Source organism: Colossoma macropomum, unplaced genomic scaffold (assembly GCF_904425465.1).
Source record: "Colossoma macropomum unplaced genomic scaffold, Colossoma_macropomum, whole genome shotgun sequence".
Classification (NCBI taxonomy): Eukaryota; Metazoa; Chordata; class Actinopteri; order Characiformes; family Serrasalmidae; genus Colossoma; species Colossoma macropomum.
Genome location: NW_023494805.1, coordinates 11,822,518 through 11,841,226, shown reverse-complemented (window position 1 = coordinate 11,841,226; position 18,709 = coordinate 11,822,518). Strand labels below are relative to the sequence as shown.

At 37.2% G+C, this 18,709-nt stretch overlaps 1 protein-coding gene across 1 annotated transcript; it reads right to left on the bottom strand.

Moving 5' to 3' along the window:
- Positions 1-1,533: 1,533 nt before the first annotated feature.
- Positions 1,534-18,490, bottom strand: si:ch73-40a2.1 (tyrosine-protein kinase receptor TYRO3). Its single transcript, XM_036597835.1, has 15 exons — positions 18,240-18,490; positions 17,851-17,912; positions 16,730-17,330; positions 13,758-13,913; positions 12,257-12,583; positions 11,917-12,097; positions 10,662-10,759; positions 9,347-9,454; positions 8,735-8,815; positions 6,535-6,627; positions 5,699-5,820; positions 3,979-4,088; positions 3,679-3,838; positions 3,445-3,578; positions 1,534-2,057 (listed from the first exon to the last, which is right to left on the bottom strand). Exons 1-15 carry the CDS (start codon positions 18,322-18,324, stop codon positions 1,730-1,732), a joined length of 2,646 nt encoding a protein of 881 aa, XP_036453728.1. The 5' UTR covers positions 18,325-18,490; the 3' UTR covers positions 1,534-1,729.
- Positions 18,491-18,709: the final 219 nt, after the last annotated feature.

Genomic DNA, 18,709 nt, shown 5'->3' with positions numbered 1-18,709 from the left:
TAATCAGCCAATCTGATCACTTTAGGCATGTATTTCAATAGTTGCAAACAATGAACAAGAAAAGAAAAATCGTTAATTGCACTTTTTATATGACAATTGTCAGCTACAGTTTCATGACAGGCTTAGAGAAAGCAGTGCCTCTACTATAGGTCACAAGCCTGGCGAGTGGTTTACCATCCTTAGGTTGTGCTCCAAGCGTATAGGCTTACAGTCAGACTGTATGGAGATTTATTGCGGACTTGGTGAAATCCGTTATCATGACCTTACATTTGGATTGCTAGTGTTGTGCTAACTGTTGGTCACTGTGGCTGCTAGCATGGACCACTAAGTGTAGTATATGAAGGTTGACTGTAGTGTGACTGGTGATTTTGGCAGAGCTCCAGAAGACCAAATTAAGGTCATCAGCTATCTTCCACTTAGTCTAACATGGATGACTTTGCTGAGTACTTTGAAGGCAGAGCCTTGTCAGCGTTGTAGTGATGCTAATCATCACATGTCCCCACAGAAGTAAAACAATGGGCTTCAAGGCCCCATTTTGTACCTTAAAGGGCCCCTATCATGCAAAAGTGAATTTTCCGCACCATTTTTAAATAAAAGAGTTTGATATAGCATGTAAACACTGTTAAAATTTCAAAATATACCATAATATGAGTCCACCAACGTATTTACATATATCCACCTCTTCCACCCACAGCAGCTCAGCCCTGCCTATTCATACTTAAGTTATGAGAAGTGTTTCAGCCCGGCTGGCTTTTTAAATGAGGAACAATACAGGAGAGCCATAGCTCTGTCAGTTTTAAAGACATGACAACAACCATAACTAACAGTTTAATTTTAAGGGATGAAGAGAGGCTGAGAGATTGTAATGTAAAAATGAATTATGAGTATTTTGGTAAATGAAACCACACTACTGTTATAAGCGAACCAAAAAAAACAAGAAAAAACATTGGATATGGGCCCTTTAAATAAGTTGTAAATTTTAAATATAAAAACAATATAAAAAGTCTGGAGTCAAGACGAGGTGTATGGAGCCCATGTTACTTAACAAAAATGAATTGCAATGAAATGCTGTATATGTAATGCTGTATGTTCCCTAACAAAAGTTTAGCTGTTGCCAGACTGATTTCTTGGGCAGAAAATGTCAACAAAATGTCAAAGAACCACAGAAAAACATGCTCTGTTCCATCACCAACCAGTCACAGTACACACACCACATCCGACTAGACTACATCACTGGTTAGAGCTGTATGTGCAACCTAGAAATCATGTGGAAAGATATTATAAATACTGTAGGCACTGAATAAAAAGAATGCACCTTAACATCATGTGAAAATAATATAGGCCTGGTTTCAGCAACAGTGATTTATAGTTTACTTACACCTTCTATTTTGTTGCTGCTAAAGAATGTCATCTCCTGTTTGTGATGTTTGAATTTTATTTTGAAAATGGTCAGTATTATTACAGCAGATTATTAGTGTGCTAAAAAGTCATCTTTCATTAGTTTGGACGTTTGAAAAAAATGGTAACAAATAATAAAAATATATGCTCTTATTTTTGTGCATTTAACAACCACAGATAAAAAAAACATCCACACATACTTATATACACATCAGCCTACATTTAAAATAAAAGTTCCTGGAATGTTTCTTCACACTCACACATCTCATTTACAAAAATAGTTCTTTAAAGAACCATCTGCTGAATGGTTCTCTCATTGCTCCATTGCGGTCTACTTTGTGTTTTTATTGCACACCAGATATCCCTCTTCTTCTTCTTCCTCCTCTTTCTCTTTCATCCTGTCATCCTTATTTGGAGTGGTTGCACAGCTGACTGGGGCGGGCAGGTAAAGGTTCCCCACGGCTCCTTCAGGCACCGGTTCTGCAGCGCTGCTCAGGTTTGCGTTGGCTGCCTCCAGACCCTGGTTGATGTAGTGGGCCTCCATACTGGCCTCCAGCGGCGGAAGCTCAGACAGAAGAGCTTTCAGTGTCTGAGCCAGCTCTGAAAAACACGGCCGCTGAGAGGGCTCTCTGTGCCAGCAGCTCAGCATCACCTCATATCTGAGAGAGAAACAGGGAAAGGCAAGCAAACTTAAAGACAGAGAAAAGAGCCTTGCATTGCTGTCATGACAAAACTGCATCTCTAAATGCAAACCTTCCAGGAGATGGTAAAAAGCTTCTTAACTCTAATGTGTGTTATATGTAGTTTTATTCCAAGTAATATTTGGGTAATTTTTCTTTGTCAATTTGTGGTGAAATGTTCACACAATGTAAAGGGCAGCTGTTGTTTTCACATGGTATAAAAACAAAATCTGAAAGAAAAAATGGAGGTTTTGATGTTACAGTGACATTTTGCTTTCATCTGCTTCCTTTACTCACTTTCATTCACTGCTCTTACTTTTGGTTTCCTTATTTCTCAGTTGTAGCTTGTTGAAACAAGTGGATAAATTATGTTAAAAGTGCAACTGACACCACGTTTATGAATAGAAGAGAAAGTAGTTTATGATGTGAATTTCAGGTATTGTTGTGCAGGATATCTTTTTTTGCAGAATGTTATTGTTGCATGTGCAAGATTATTTTGTGGAATGTCACAGCTGTTATTTGGCTGCTTTCAATCATCACAGCAGTGATTTGGTCACATTAGATCATCACAGCTGTGACTTGGTGACTTTAGATCCTCACACAGTGATCTGATCGCTTTAGATCATCGCAGCTGTGATTCTGTCACTTTAGAACATCATAGCTATGATGATCTAAAGCAATCTCATCACAGCTATGATGAGATCACTTTAGATCTGGTCATTTTAGACCATCACAGCTGTGATGAGATCACTTTAGATCTGGTCACTTTAGATCACCACAGTTTTGATTTGGTTATTTTAGACCATCACGTCTGTGATTTGATTGCTTTAGATCCTTATACTGTGAACTGATCGCTTTAGATCATCACAGCTGTGATTTTGTCACTTTAGAACATTATTGTTGTGGTTTGGCTGCTTTAGAATATCACAACTATGATGATCTAAAGCGATCTCATCACAGCTGTGATGAGATCACTTTAGATCTGGTCACTTTAGACCATTGCAGCTTATTTTGTGATCGTTTTAGATCATCACAGCTGTGATTTAGTTGATTTAAATCATCACAGCTGTGATGTCACTATAGCTCACAACCTTGAGTGCTCTGATTATTCAATAGTTTTACAAAATGAAGAAAAAAGTAGAAATGTAAAGCCCAGAAACTCTGAACACTGTTTCAAATATATGTATTTAACATTTGGAAATTCTTCAGCCAAAAAAGTAGTTCCAGCGACTTGAAGTTACTTAGCAGCTAGAGGTCAGTGGAATGGTTCAGGTATAACAACAAAGGTAGGACATTTTAACCAATCAGATTGTGTGGTCAGAAACAGCTGTTGTGTAAGGAATGAGCAAGTATTCAGAGCACTCACAATTTGTCGTCACATTCGCCCTGTTTGAGTCGATAGCCTCCGTCCAGCATCTCCAGGAGTTCGTGGTTGGAAATGCCAGGGTAGGGAGTTCTCCCCCGGGATACGATCTCCCACATGGTCACTCCAAATGACCACTGGATCACAAAACAGTTAAAGGCAAAAGAGACATGACATAACATTTCTTAACCCTCAAAAGTTTAAATGATCTCTAATCACTGGTGTGGAGGGACTGACCACATCACTCTTGCTGGTGTAGATGGACTCAGAAAGGCTCTCTATGGCCATCCACTTTATTGGCATTCGGATCGCAACCTTCTGCCTGTAATAGTCACTGCTGATGATCTGCTTGGACAAGCCAAAGTCAGCAACACGTACACGCAGATCATCTCCCAACCTGTGTGTGTGGGTGGTTGTGAGTCAGACAGTGAGAGAGAAAGTAGTACTTATCAGAAAAAAGACAAACTGCCCTAGTTTAGTGTCATACAAAATGTCCTAGTTTGGTGTAATACTACAGACCCCCCACCACAGACTCACATGCAGTTGCGTGCTGCCAAATCTCTGTGCAGGAAGCCCTTGGAGCTGAGATATTCCATGCCCGTGGCAATGTCGACCATGAAGCGCAGCAGGCTCTGATGAGGCACAAACTGAAATGGAGTACACAATCAGTTGCTGAAATTGCAAGGAGAAGAAAATATTCGTTATGGTTTATATGATGCTATAGAACAGTGGCTCATGTATCAGATGGATCTAGTGTGCTGTGTGGAAACACCTGCTCGGTTATATATGTGTCTGTGTAGCTCAGTATGTCTTTGTGTAGGGATGAGCAGTATGATTTGTTTTTGTTATTTTGATAAATTACAATACTTCCATCTAAGGAAAAATATGTAAAGTATTTATTTGTGTGACAAAAATCATTAGATTAAATACAAATGAACATTAAAGTCAATGTCAATTAGAAATCACAGTGCATTTTCCTTCTGAACTGTGATGTATTTCGGAGTGAAACACCATACCAGGGAAGATCTCTGAGCTAGCTTAGTTTTTTTCCTGAAAAATAAGTGGGGGGTGGTGGGAGGTGGAGGTGAAACATGATATTATTCGTTACTATTATTTTTCGCTGCCCGCTGGGGCACAGTGACGTAATCAAAACTCAGAAAACATTATGAAGGCAGGCAAAAGTCACACCTCGATCAAAGGCCCATTTTGATTTCAAGATTACTGTAATGCAGTAAACTGCAGTAAATGTCACCATTTCCAAACCTCTCCTTGAGGAAGCCCAGTGTTTAAAGTAACCATCCAATATGTGCTTCAGCAAATCAGTCCTTCATTTAGCTAAATCAAGCATGCTGCTTACAAAATTGCATGCAATAGCCAGTTCCTCTGACTGTATTTTTACTATATAACTTTTTTAAAACAAGAAATGTCTTATTGCTTTCTACTCTATTTGTTTGATTGTTTTGTGTTTATTTATATTCTAATTAATATAGGATTTTAGTAGTATATAGTGTAGTTTACCTCTAGTTTCATGGCTGCCTACACTCTCAGAAATAAAAGTAGGAAACTGTCACCCTTGTACCCCTCTTGTCACTGGGGTGGTACCCATGAGGTACCTTTAGTCAGGGAACATAATTGTACCGTAATCCATTTAAATTATATTTTCTAAGTTGCATTGATTCCACACACCTTGTCTCGTCTCCAGGCTTTTTATTTTATTGTTCTGTTTAAGGAACACAATTTGACCTTAAAACCACTGTTATACCTTTGGGGGTACATTTACATTGTACTTTGATGAACGAAAAATGTACCTGCACAGAACCTTTATTTCTGACAGTGTAAGAATTTTATGCAGTATGGTAGATATCAGTATGCCTTTTTGAGCACACTGTAGGTACTGTCAGTCCTGGCTATTTATATGTCCTGTGAAATAATATAGATTTAGGCCATTTGCAGAGAGATTGCTGACGACATCCAGTGATGTGACACTGTAAAAATTGGATTTAGCTCATTATGCCATAATTTTATTGTTATTTAATGTACTGAAAAATACATACAAATGGTGCTCTGTTTCCGTATTTTTTAATTTGGGACTATTTTGTGTTTGTTTAAACTTTTGCAAACATCAGAAAAACGAACTATTATCATTTATCATGAAGATGCCTTCAAGTATCATTCTATTATTTTTTGTGCCATTTTGCACACTTCTATTAGTGTGCATGTGTGCATCAGTGTGTGTGAGAGTGTGTGTGGTGATCACCATAGGAATGTCACCGTAGCGAGTGGCTATAAGAAACCGCCGCAGATCTCCATGTTTTAGAAAGGGCAGGATGACTAGAGGAACAGGAATGGAGGAGTCCTCCTCGCTCTCCAGAGTGACACCTGGTGGAAACAAATGGCACATAAATATAAACTCTTAGCATTTTAATCAGAATACTGCTTCAGTGCACTGTAAAAATGTGTTGTTTCAACTTAAAGTTAGTAAGTAAACTGGCTGCCTTAATATTTTGAGTTCATTGAACATCAAATAGTACAATAAAAGTGACAAAAATGTAAAATATGTGTTTTTCCTTTACACATGACAGTGTGTACTACAATAACAATTATAAAATCCTAATGATGATGTATCTCCTCAAACACTGTGTTTTGTTTAGAATTCTGACATTTTTTGCTAACAGAACAATAATCTGTCTCACATTTTGTTAGCTAATCATTTGAAAAATTCACATCAGCCAGATTTTATTTTAAGTTGAAGAAATTGTAAAAAAAAAAAAACAGTGTAGTCTCAGTTCCAGAAAATGTCTTTTACATTCATTGATATATAAGGTCAGCATAATGACACTGTAAAATGGACTTGATTTAACTAGATTAGTTCTGTTCATCGTGAACACAACAGAAAATGTAGATATCAGAAGATTAAAGTAAAGACAGTAATTCATGCAACACATCTTGTAAGAAGCATTCTTCATTCATTATGAGAGAAATGAACATCAACAGTAAAAATTCAAATCACAATTTAATGTCTGTTTCAATATGAGTCATCATTAAAGCTTGATTTGTTGCTTTTTTTGAACACTGCATGAAAATGTACTGTACCTAGAAGTTTCACCACATTATCATGGTCAAAGTGCTGCATGATCTCAGCTTCCTTTAGAAATGACTGCAGATCATCCTGGCAATAAATTCCAACTGCAATGAAATTTGAAAAAACACATACAAATAATTGCATATTTTATACAGAAACAGTGATCTGCATCATAGTTTCTATGTCTAGTCTCTAAATAAATGAAATGTTAATGGTTATTCACCATTTATAATTCTAACTACACTCCCAGAAACTACAACTAAGTACTAAACTGTCCCTGGAGTGGTACCTTTAAAGGCACGTCTTTTAGTCTGGGAACATAGTTGTACCATAATCTATTGTGTATGGACTCCAAATATCCTGTCTTGTCTCCAGGCTTTTTACTGTATGGTTCTGTTTTAAAGAATTAGATTATGAAAGGGTACAAGGGCACCTTTTCCCTTGGAAAGACCTACTTAAGGTACACAGCTGGACCTGAACACCACTGTTGTACCTTTTAGGGTACATTTACATTGTTTGTACCATGATGAACAAAAAATGTACCAACACAGTGCCTTTATTTCTGACGGTGTAGTCTAAGTTTATGGTTAAACTTAGTCTGGGAAATAGGCCCATAGTGTTTATATCTTAAAAAATGCATAATATTGCATTACATTTTAAATGCAAGAGTCAGTATCTATAAGTATTTAAAGTCTGTTTCAAACCTAATCAAGAATTCCAGGAGCAACTAAACACTACAACCAGCTATGCAAGCTCAGTTTTGGAAGGGAATTCTCTGAGAGTCGACCTCATGTGGATCATAATTCAAGCAGCGATGTCAACAACTGTAAACGTTAGGGGCGTAACTTAAACTTTTAGAATGGGGTGGCCAGTTAAGAGCCAGAGATTTTAATAGGGTGTACACTGCTACGAAAAAAAATAGTGTCACTGTAGCAAAATGACATATAAATTGATGTGTTGTTTTTTTCTCTGTACATAATTAAATCTGTCCATCATTTCCACATGAATAAAATATTACATCAATGCAACTACTGCTAAAAGTAACCTGAAAGACAAAACTGTGATGATGTAACATATCTTAGTCATTCGTGAGGAAATGATGTTTTTGAATCAAGTAAATTAAATGTCACTTATCAAGAATAGCTGTGCCATTTCTTCCATGCACACACACAGACCACAGTGCACACACACCACAGTGTGCAGGAATAATGAAGTAATGAGTAGCTTTAGTAAAGCAGGGACTGTAGAGACACAGTTTCAGTAGGTGCTTTTAACAATAATTTGGAAAATAACACTGTCAAATCAAAACCTGCTCTTTTGATAGCGTAAAATATCCCCTGAGCATTAGGAAATAGCAGTTTCAAACATTGTTTTTCTAAAACTGTTGGTTTTAGCATTTATTTCTTTCATCGCATTAAGAATAATGTGATGTGGCAGGTGTTTTTTCCATTGAAAAAAAGTAAATGCGTCAGAAAAACTTTCATTTTTCTCTCTGAGTGCAATGTGAGTGCCAAAAATAAGACATGCTTTTCTCAGGTGTTAAAATAGTGAGTCAGCCTTGGTAAATTGGAGTACACGATTTATTATAATAATCTCCTGACAGTATTTCTACCCTATAAAGACATATGCAATGAGTCAAAAGTGCAAAAGAGCAGCAACCACCCCTCTGATTGTTTTATAAGTGCTGAAGACACTTTTTAACAGCAAAATATTTGCCGTGGTGTAAACGTACGTAAATTTTTCCAAGAGCAGTTCTCCTTCATTAAGACTTCATTCATCATTGCTCTTTGATGTGTCAGGGTTACAGTATTGTTAGAAAATGAAACATTCAGTATAAAAAAAAGACTACAGACATCAATTGAATTCTATATTAATATGGCAAGATTTGTTGTAAGTGCAATAATATTTGACCATTATTTTGCTTGACAACTATAGCTCTCAAAAACAAACTATGTTTCATGCTGGAAGAATCATTTATTAATAATAAATTTAATGATTTCTCTAATATTGATGTATTTTGTCAGCTTTTGCCATCATTAAATAAAAACAGTAACCCACTCAAGGCTGTCATTTTACACCCCCTAACAAAACCTGTAACCATGGTAAAATCACTGCAGCCTATGGCATCTCATAGCTTATTGCTTTATTTTGTGGAGGGAGCAGATGTTGTAGCTTATGATGTTATAAACTGTTTCATCTTCACATATTCACCTCTCATGGTCTTCACTGCCACTTTAATATTCTCTCCCTCTTGAGGGGAGAATACACCTTCATAGACTGCCCCAAATTCTCCTGAGGAAAGAGAGAGACAAACCCAGCACAAACCCAGTTTACACAAAAGCAAACAACTATATGCCTGTATAACTACACAACAAAGCACAGAAGACACACTGGATGTGTAATGTATACAGACTACTACTGAATTAGTTCAAACTGCAAAAAAACAAACTACTACGGAAATATTTCTATTTATCTTGAGTTTAATTTTTAATGTCACTATTAAAACACAAAGTTCTAGTTCATAGGCAGAGTTTTTCACCACTGAAACAGTCACTACCAACAGTCACTAATATGGTAAAAGGACTGTTTAGTCAATACAAAAATAAGGTATAGGGTCACGCAAAGCATCCAAAATGTGATTTCAACTTTTTGACTTTGACCCAATTCAGTAAAATGATCCACAAGTGAAAAGCAGTGAAATGTAATGTTCTTTTGGGTGATCATAATGAGGATGACATCATACAGTGGGATGAATGAATGAATGGTGATTAGCCTACATCAGCTTTTTTGGCACTGCAGTATTCAGAAGATTTTTATATGTACCTTTTCCCAGCTCTTTACCCAGCGTCAGTCTGCTGCGATCCACCAGCACATCTCTGATCCCACACAGCAGTCTGTCACTCACCACACTGCCGAAAACCTGAACTGAACCTAGAGAGAGAGAGAGAGAGAGAGAGAGAGAGTGAGAGAGAGAGAGAGAAGAAATAGAAATGGGAGTCACATGAGGTCACACGCTTGACTGCATTTTAAAGGAATATACGAATATTGTGAATAATGTGAATGCATTTCCCTGTAATGAGAAAAGAGCAGAAATCCAGTAAATGTTTATACCTGAAATATGAGCTTTTGTAGAACACGTTTAAACCAGCACACAAGAGGCACAGGAGGCAAAGCCCTGGCCAGTGGACCAGCTGCAATGACCCCAGTGTACTTCAGATAAGCTATCAATCTGTATAATTCACTCTTTAAGAGATGGACTGTTGTTCCAGTCCAGTATCGTTAGAGCGTGAAGACTGAAGATTCAAACTTAATAGTTGCGTATTTCAAATGTTTATTCATGGAATATCAGTGAATCTTGAGTCAGTGTGTTCTTTTCTATGTACGGGGAAATGTACTGAAATTACTGTTCATGGTAATCGATAGTACAGTGTGGTAGAGTATTCCTTTAACCCTACACTGCAAGATCAATCAGCCAGCTTTCAGAAGTGAGAATAGATCCAAAATGATCTTATTTTGAATTTAATTGCACATAAGTCTAGATTTATAGTCTTAAAAATGATTTCAAAGCATTCTTAAAGTTTTCTTGAAATTTCTTTGTTCATAGTAGAGAGTTTCAAAACTCTTCAAGCTAGCTCATTAATCTCCTACATACCAACCTAGTCTATTCTGTTCATCTTAAAATAAAAAGCAAGATCTTTTGTTCTCAAGCTTTTCTGGCTTGTTGTTGGCAGTGTCACCACATGAGCAGCTGAATGATGTTTCTGTCCTTTTGTTCTTTTTTAAGCCACTGTGTTCATCTCTTTGGAGTTAATAAAGCAGTTTATTATCACATACGTGGGTTTTTTAAGATTTAATGCTCCATTTTGAGAACTTATTAATTTCTTATTTTAAGCATTTTAGTTTTTTTTAAGACCATCTTAAAGACATTTCTGTTTATTTAGTAATGAGCTTGAAGCTGATTCAGTCTCTTCTCATTTCAGGAAATTGATGGTTAGTCAAGTATTTACAAAGAGAACTACTCACAATCCTGTGACACAGGCTGTAGCCAACTGAATGTGATGATAAGCAAGAGTGTACCATTTCCACCAAAGACTACCATGGGTATTTTCTGTGTGCTTTAATCAGATAAAAGCCTTACTGCTGGTTTGTTGTGGAGGTGCAGTCTCAGATTCCACAGGGCGGCGGTATGATATGCCACTAGTCTGCAGAGGCATGAGCTCCACATCTTGATCTTCCCTAAACAAAATGCAACAGGTTACAACTCATTTACAGCTCATTTAACATCTGCACACTAGGAAATACAGCTGATTAGCCATGAAAGAAACTGGGACAAAAGTGTGTGTATTCAGTCACCATCATGGTTTTTGAATCACTTATTATGTATTTTTTTCCATAATATAATAATAATAATAATAATAATAAAAGTTCATGAATGAACTTTAAATTGGCGTGAGAAAATGAGCTAATAACACTTCAAAAGATAAAACAGAAAAAGTTGCAGAACACTGTTGATTGCTTTTAACATCTTAATTGGGTTGCTATGATGTTGTTAAGAGGTTTCTACGGTACTCCAGCTTGTTATTAAAGCATTGCCTGGATGTTGTTAGTTGCCAGGGTGCTGCTAAGAAATCGCTATGGCATTTCAGCTTGTTGTTAAGGCATTGTTGGTGGTTGTTAGATCAGTGCTAAGGTGTTTCTAGGTTGTTGCTATGGTTTCCCAAATGGCTGCTAAGGCCATTGATATAGTATCCCAGGTGGTTGCTAAGGCGTTGCTAGGCCGCTGCTATGGCATTCAAGGTGGTTGCTCAGGTGTTGCTAGGTCGTTGCTATAGTATCCAGGGTGATTGCTTGGGTGTTGCTAGGCCATTGCTTTGCTCTCCTAGGTGGTTGCTAAGGTATTGCTAGGCCGTTTCTATGGTAACCTAGGTGGTTGCTAAGGAGATGCTGGCATACCTATATGATGGGAACATAAGGGCAGTGTCCAAAATTATTTGGTTACAGAGTGTATACTGACAATGATGAAATAAGAGGAAGAGGTATAAGCATTGTACAGATGGAATGGTTTCAGGAATGTTGAGCATTCTCCAATTCATTCCAATGGAAATAAAATCGTGTTGTACAGACCCTGTGTTAATCAGTTAAAAAAGCACAAACAATTTGGGTAAAGGCTCTACAAGCCTACAAAGTTTTAGGGTTCTAGTTCAAAACTTGAAGGAGTAGTGTTGCAAATGTTTGACTGTGGAATAAAGAGAAGAAAACGAAGAACAGTATGTTGGCTTTTTAAAGTAAACTCAATGAATAAATTAAGTGATATTTATTACTATTTATCAAATTATAATAATAATAATAATAATAATAATAAAAATAGGTCATTTATTTAATTACTGACATACCTGAGTTTGCTATAACGGTGGCGTAGAAAGCAGAGGACGGTTGATATGAGAGCAAACAGCAGCAGCGCTCCACACAGCACACCTGCAATCACGGGAGGCGTGAGCCACTGCTGCTGCTGCTCCTTCAGCTGGGAACTGACCATTGTTACAGGAGCAGGAGAGATTACTACTGGAGTCTTCCCTGTCATGCACACAAAACGTTAAGCATATTTTAAGCATATCAGCACATCATCTGGTGCTGTCCAAATACAGTGGTTTTACCACCAGTGGTCTGATTTAAAAGATTTAGATGTGTCCAACTGAATAAAAATTTAAATATGCTTCTTGTTGGGACACTCACACACAGTAATGGACTGTACAGATCCAGAGCTGCCATGTTCAGCAGATAGTTGGTTGTGTGCCCTGACGAAGATCTGGTAGCTCACGTGACGATGCAGTCCAGTAATGTTGGCCACTGTCTCAGTCAGTCCAGTGGACTGTGGAAGAATGATCACAGAATCCCCACACTGAACCCACATATCATGAGTCTGCCCTGTGTTCTGTTTGCACCCCACATCATACATCACTTTCTGTCTTCCACCCAGGTCTGCAGGAGCAGCCCAGTTCACAATCAGCATTGTGTCACCCAAATGATGGACGGTTAAGTTGCGAGGTGCTGATGGGGGTCCTGAGGAGAAATAACAGAAGTACATGGAAAATTCAATTAGTGACATAATGCACACACTAAAAATGATACAGTAACACTTAATAACATTTACATGCAAACCAGTGGTTCAATATCAGTCTAAATAAGATTGCTAGTGTAAATAAGAAGCACGCTTTGATTGTCATTAGGGCTAGTTACCAAAATCCAATTCTTTTATGGTACCAATGAAACTTTAACAACAAACAATTCTGTCATTCAAATTGTATTAATACCTAAGCAGTCAGAAGACACATCCTTCACCTTAATTCTCTTCGAATAATCTTTCAATGCGCTCACAGTCAGATTCATCCACACGGGAAAGGGGTCTGAAGCCCAACCAACATTACAAAATGTTCTTCCACAAGTTGCATGTTGCATGCAATTACACATTTCTACCGGAGAGACCACTAAATCCCCAAACCTTACACAGTGCAGCTTTTATATTAGCACTTCTTAAATTCTGCGCAGTGCTAACTTTTATACAACCATTTGTACAAAAGAATGTATGTGTCATGTAATTGTTCTTTTGTAGAACTGAATTTTTTGGTATGGAGAGACTATCTGGATGTATTTTAAAGCAATACATGACTTTTAACTCAAGATTTTTTTGTATTTAAAAGAAAGCATCAAAACAATATCTTCATCATTCTGGAACTGGTGTCAAAGTTAAGGTATCAGTATTGGTAGTAAATTATCTCAGACTGTCATGCTCTGACTAAGGTCTTAAGTCAACCTCAACTTGCTGTGATTAAAATATGTGGCTGATATTGGCCTTATTATTTGAGATAGATTCAGATGCTTAGATTGCTGCATGTGCTTTTTGTGACATTTTGGAACTCTTCCCACAATATTACATGTCTGATTACAGCTTTATGACACCAAAACAAACATGCTATAAATGCTATAATTGATGGAGTCTTATTTTAAATGAGTAATAAATGGAATGAACTAGAGCACAGCATTTCTCAATATTTACGTTACTAATGCAGCTACAGTGAAAAGCAAGAAAACATATGCCTGTGAAAATTTAGATGCGTCAGGAAGAAAGGCTAAGCTGATGTACATGTAAATGACACAGGGTATACATGTGAATGGATTAGATCTAATACAACTTGGTCTTGGATCTTAAATTGATCAATATTAGGTACATACGCACTTGCACAGCCTAGATGTGGTGGGTCATCCTGCAGACGGTTATATCCCTCTTCACAATCACACTTTGAGGCACCTTCTGAGTGTGTTTTGCTGTTGGGCGGGCATGACTGGCATTCACCGCTACCTCTGAGAGGTTTGTAGCTGCCAATCCTACATGCTGAAAAAATAAATCACAAAGATGAAAATAAAATTGAAGATGAATAAAACGGTGAAAAAATGTTTTAAAAAAACATAACTTACATTTGTAGTGTGATGGCTAGTCAATTAATTTATGGTTTTTTTTTAATGAAAAATAAAAACTGATCATTTATTTGCAAACCCACAAAGCTAGACAGCACTTTGATGAAGGTGGACTTGCTAACATTGCTCAGGAAGAGACAATTTGAGCAATGAATACTCTCTTGGAAAATGAAAACGCACCCAATACAGCATGCATTTTTTACGCACCGATGTAGACATGTAGTAGCCCTGCACTACTGGCACATCTTTTTTCTAGACTTTAGGACCATAAAATATCAGGATCAAGCACCCCAAGATATTGTGTAAGCACACACCATAACAAATTCCTTGTGTTAATAAAACATTCTGATTCTGGTGAGTCCCTGTTCCGCCGATAAATACTCTTAGGGTCAGTGATGAGTTCCTTTTCCACCGATAGATACTCTTAGGGTCAGTGATGCATTCCTGTTATGCTCACAAATACATTTAGGGTCAGTAATGAAGACTGTGCTGTTTGCAATGCAGGCCACACACCACAAAAACTGAGTCCAGTAGAAGATGTTCTACCCACTATAAGCCAGGGTTCTGTGAGTACTGGTGACCTGCAGAGCTGTGTTCTATTATTTCTCCTTTATTCACCAATGAAATCATGTTCTTTCACTTCTAATCATCATAGTTGTTCAGTGAGCAGCTAATTTCCATCAGCTAGTAAAGATGTTTGAAGGATCTCTAGTAAATGGTGCTTTGAAGCAATTCCATAGAAGAATCACTTTTAGTTCCCTAAAGAAACTTTCGATGGACAGTTCTTCAAAGAAACAACCAAAATCTAAATCTAAAACCACCAGTGAATCAGAATAGAATTAAGAAATACATTTTTGGCCAAACTCTAATAAACAATGATAAAGCAATGTCTCAGACATCAGGCTAAGTGTTCATAACCATTTCATGTAATAACTTTCTGTGAGGGAGGTGGATGTCTGGTTCCTATCACCACCACTGTGAACAATTCTGACTTGTAAGTTTCTCTAGAACAGAGCATTTCACTCCAAACCATTCTGGTTGACTTTGTTACAACTTTTGATTTAATTTGTCAATCTTTTTGATTTGATTATGCTAAAATTTTTAAATATTCTGTACATCCACAATTGTGTGCAAATGTTTGGGCACCTCTGGTCAAATGACATGTTTTGTTGATTTTCTAAGTAAAAATAAGTAACACATCCTCTACAGAGAACACACTTCCGCACATTGACATGCACAATGAATATTTATTTGCTGAATTTAACATATTGGGAAAAAACACTAAAACATAATTTGTGGCCTGTGCCAAAGTTATGGCACAATTTATATCTTACGTTTTACTTTTTCCAATATGTTAAACTCAAATTTGCAGGAAAAATGACATATATAAGCATGTTCTCTGTAGAGAATGTGTAAACTTATTTGAGAAACAAAACATGCAATTTGACTGATGGTATTTTTGCATTTAACTGAAAGCCTAAAACCATACAGGATCCTTTATTTTTTAAGAGTGTGGATAAATCATTATATAGAACCACAACACTGTGGGGAAAGCTGGCTTTGGTATTTCTCATTATGTGATATTTTTAATTTTCCAATGCTTAATATCCTTAATATGAGAATTTAAATTAATTCTTAAATTGTTGGGGTCTGGAAACAGCAGGTCCAAAAAAAGAGTAAACATGACACTGGCCAAATCAACAATATGTCAGTCAGAGATGTTGCCAAAATGTGAGTGTTCTTATCACTGATTCAAATTTTAAGAAATCAAAATTCAGTGGAACACCATGAGTCACTGATTCATCTCTGATTCTGTCTGACAGACTGTCATTCTAAAGTCAGCAATTACAGAGTTGGACTACCGGTAGTCACCATAAATTCCTTTGACACTCTGTAGAGCAGTGCCCTTAGGGCAGGTGACTAAAGCTCACACTGATGCAATGTCAGTCTTTCCTGTCTTTCCCGATACTCTTTTTGACGAAGTTTCGTTGAAAGAGTTGTTGATGGAAAATGCCATTTTTCAACATCTCAGTTATGTGTACCGTTTTTGTTCAAACTATGATCAATATAACACTTATTAATGTCCAGTGTTGGGCAGCAATGGAATTCAAGTAATCTGGATTATATAATCTGCAATCAAAAATCAAGTATTTGTAAAAGGGCTGGGATGATACTTTCAAAAATAAACGTAATTAGATTACAGTTCCATTTTTATGGGTCTCTACTTTTTAACAATAACATATTTGATTAAGCAACATCAATAAATCTTATTAATTTTTCATTTAATGAATGGGTCCATCAGCTGCATAATATTTGTATCACTATGACTGATAGCAATAGTTACATGTGGTTGAAGGAGAAAGAAAGGAAGAAGGAGGAATATTTGTGTTGAATCTTCAGATGGTTTGAACTTTACAACACCAATTGACCAATTACGCAACTTAATTAGCCAGTTAGTTCAGAGGTAGGCCAAGCGTAGTCCAAAAATAATCAGATTAGATTACACCTTTTAGTCCTGTACTTTGCAAGTAGTCTCAAGAAATCTACCCAACACTGCTAATGTCTCAGCATGCTATGCTGTTACGACGTCAAGCTTGCAACAATAGCAGAAACCTTTTTCAGTGCTATATAGAACCATTTTCAAGTTTATATTCTTTAAGTAGGTTTAATCCTACATAGCATTGCTTAAATCATTAAAAACACTAAATGAGACAAAACAATGAATTTTCTAACCTTTACAAATGTTCCCTTCGGCCTGATAACCTGCTCTGCAGACACAAGATCCTTGCAGACCACTCCATGTTCCATTTGACAGACACTCCATCTCTGGGGTGGAAATCTCTTCAGCACCATCCACACACTGGCCTCTGCTCAGTCCTGATCCTGCTGACACTTCCCTAAAACTAGTCTGGTTCATTGTAAATCCTGGACATCTCAAGTAGAAGAGGCGCACCGAGGAAAGAAACACGCACGATCCACTGTAGGAGAAGCCCAGATAGAAGCCCTTTCTGGAGATCTTTCCCAAATTCAGGTCCTGAGTGTACAAGTGTTCCTCCACATGTTTAGCTGTTTGAAATGCACTTGGAGCTACAACTTCCTGCCTCCGCTGTTCCAAGTCAAAACTGTCCACAGGTTCATCAGCCTCTAGTAACAGGACAGTAATGGGTGTTTGGTCATTTTGAGTGAACTGCAAGTTTAACAGGACCTCATGGGCATTTTTCTTTGGAAACCATGTAGTCCACAATGTTTTTGGTTGGTTAGTAAATTTATTTTCACAGCCTTGATAGACCAGGTGTGCCGAACCCTGTCCGAGTTTCAGCTTCGTTTCTTGCCACTGAAAGAAATCATTTGCAAAATATTTATATGTTGACATCTAATTATATATTTAGATGTTGACATCTATCATGACTGCACACACATATGTACATGCCCACACACACACACACACACACACACAATTTTTAGTGCCTAATTTCTATTTTTTGTGTTTTTCCCCCACGTTTAACATACAAAAAAATAAAACACAACGAATAAAATGCATTATAATGTCCAATATGTTTAAGTTTAAGCATGGTTAGGTTTATTATAACTTCATTTTCATTATTATACAGCTTTCTGAGTTATTATGCAGTCATCTATCGTTCTGTTTCATTCTGAACACATCTTCATTTTTACAGCTTCCTACTAAGTAGCTGACACCTATGAAGTTGTGGAACTGTAGCATAATAACAAAATCATTTTGTATGCCTATCTTCAATAAATTGGTCTTATATCATTGAAAAAGGTAATACACTTTTTGGTGTATGTAGACAAGTTATACAAATAATACATATGGATTCAAATGAGGAACTTACAGCTTTCTTTGGTATGGAAGTCCATTGTAGTCTTCCCTGAGAAGTAGAATCCAATATCTCTTCTGAAATAGTGATTAAAGGTTATTTTGATATGTTTTCATCACGGTCCGAGTTTGCTAGTAAAAAAAGCCACAAATGTGGATTTTCCTCTTTATCTTATATTTACTGTCTATTAATGATAAAGGAACTTTTACATGTTTATAAATATTCTAGACAAAATGAGTTCTCTATGGCTATTTCAGTTGTAGAGACATGATCGAAAAAATAAGAAAACGTCTTCAAAGTGTTTGTGGTGGCGTCCAGTGCTGTAACTTGAATGCTCTCACGTCCACAGTATGAAGCCACGGAAGGACTTTCTAAGCTGTTCGGCTAAAACAGAGGTCTCTTACCTTGAATCGGGGTCGGTTGCGCGGACTTTGCCAAAAATGTCACAGAAATGAAGGACAGCGACAGTAAACAGATGAGGAGCGCCATGTCCCCGAGGCTGGCTGTGTCCCGTCATGAAAACAGTGCAGACACCTTCTCAGACAGTAGGCTGACCCACGAGGGGCAGAGCCTAATACATCCTTCTGCGCTTTAACTCTTCTTTACGTTGTGGCTGTTTCAGCACTTTCACAGCGTATTGACGTTTCAGAGGAAAATGCTCTCCTTCCCACGCGCAGCCTGCTTCAGCCAGATATCCAGTTATGACGTTCTCTCCAGCACTTAGTGAAACACTTTCCTGTGAAACTCACCAGAAACGTAGCCTACACCTTAAAGTGGTCAAGTGCTGAAGTAGTTTTGAACACCTTTTGAAGGCCATGTTGTAAAGCTTAAGTAAATAATGAAAAGCTGATCTAATTATTAAATAAAATGTTGA

Coding starts and splice junctions, on each gene's coding strand:
- si:ch73-40a2.1 (XM_036597835.1), bottom strand. CDS start 18,324: ATGGCGCTCCTCATCTGTTTACTGTCGCTGTCCTTCATTTCTGTGACA. Junction 12,098..12,256: donor TGTACAGTCCATTACTGTGT/GTGAGTGTCCCA, acceptor TGTGCATGACAG/GGAAGACTCCAGTAGTAATC. Junction 5,821..6,534: donor TAATGTGGTGAAACTTCTAG/GTACAGTACATT, acceptor TGTTTCCACCAG/GTGTCACTCTGGAGAGCGAG.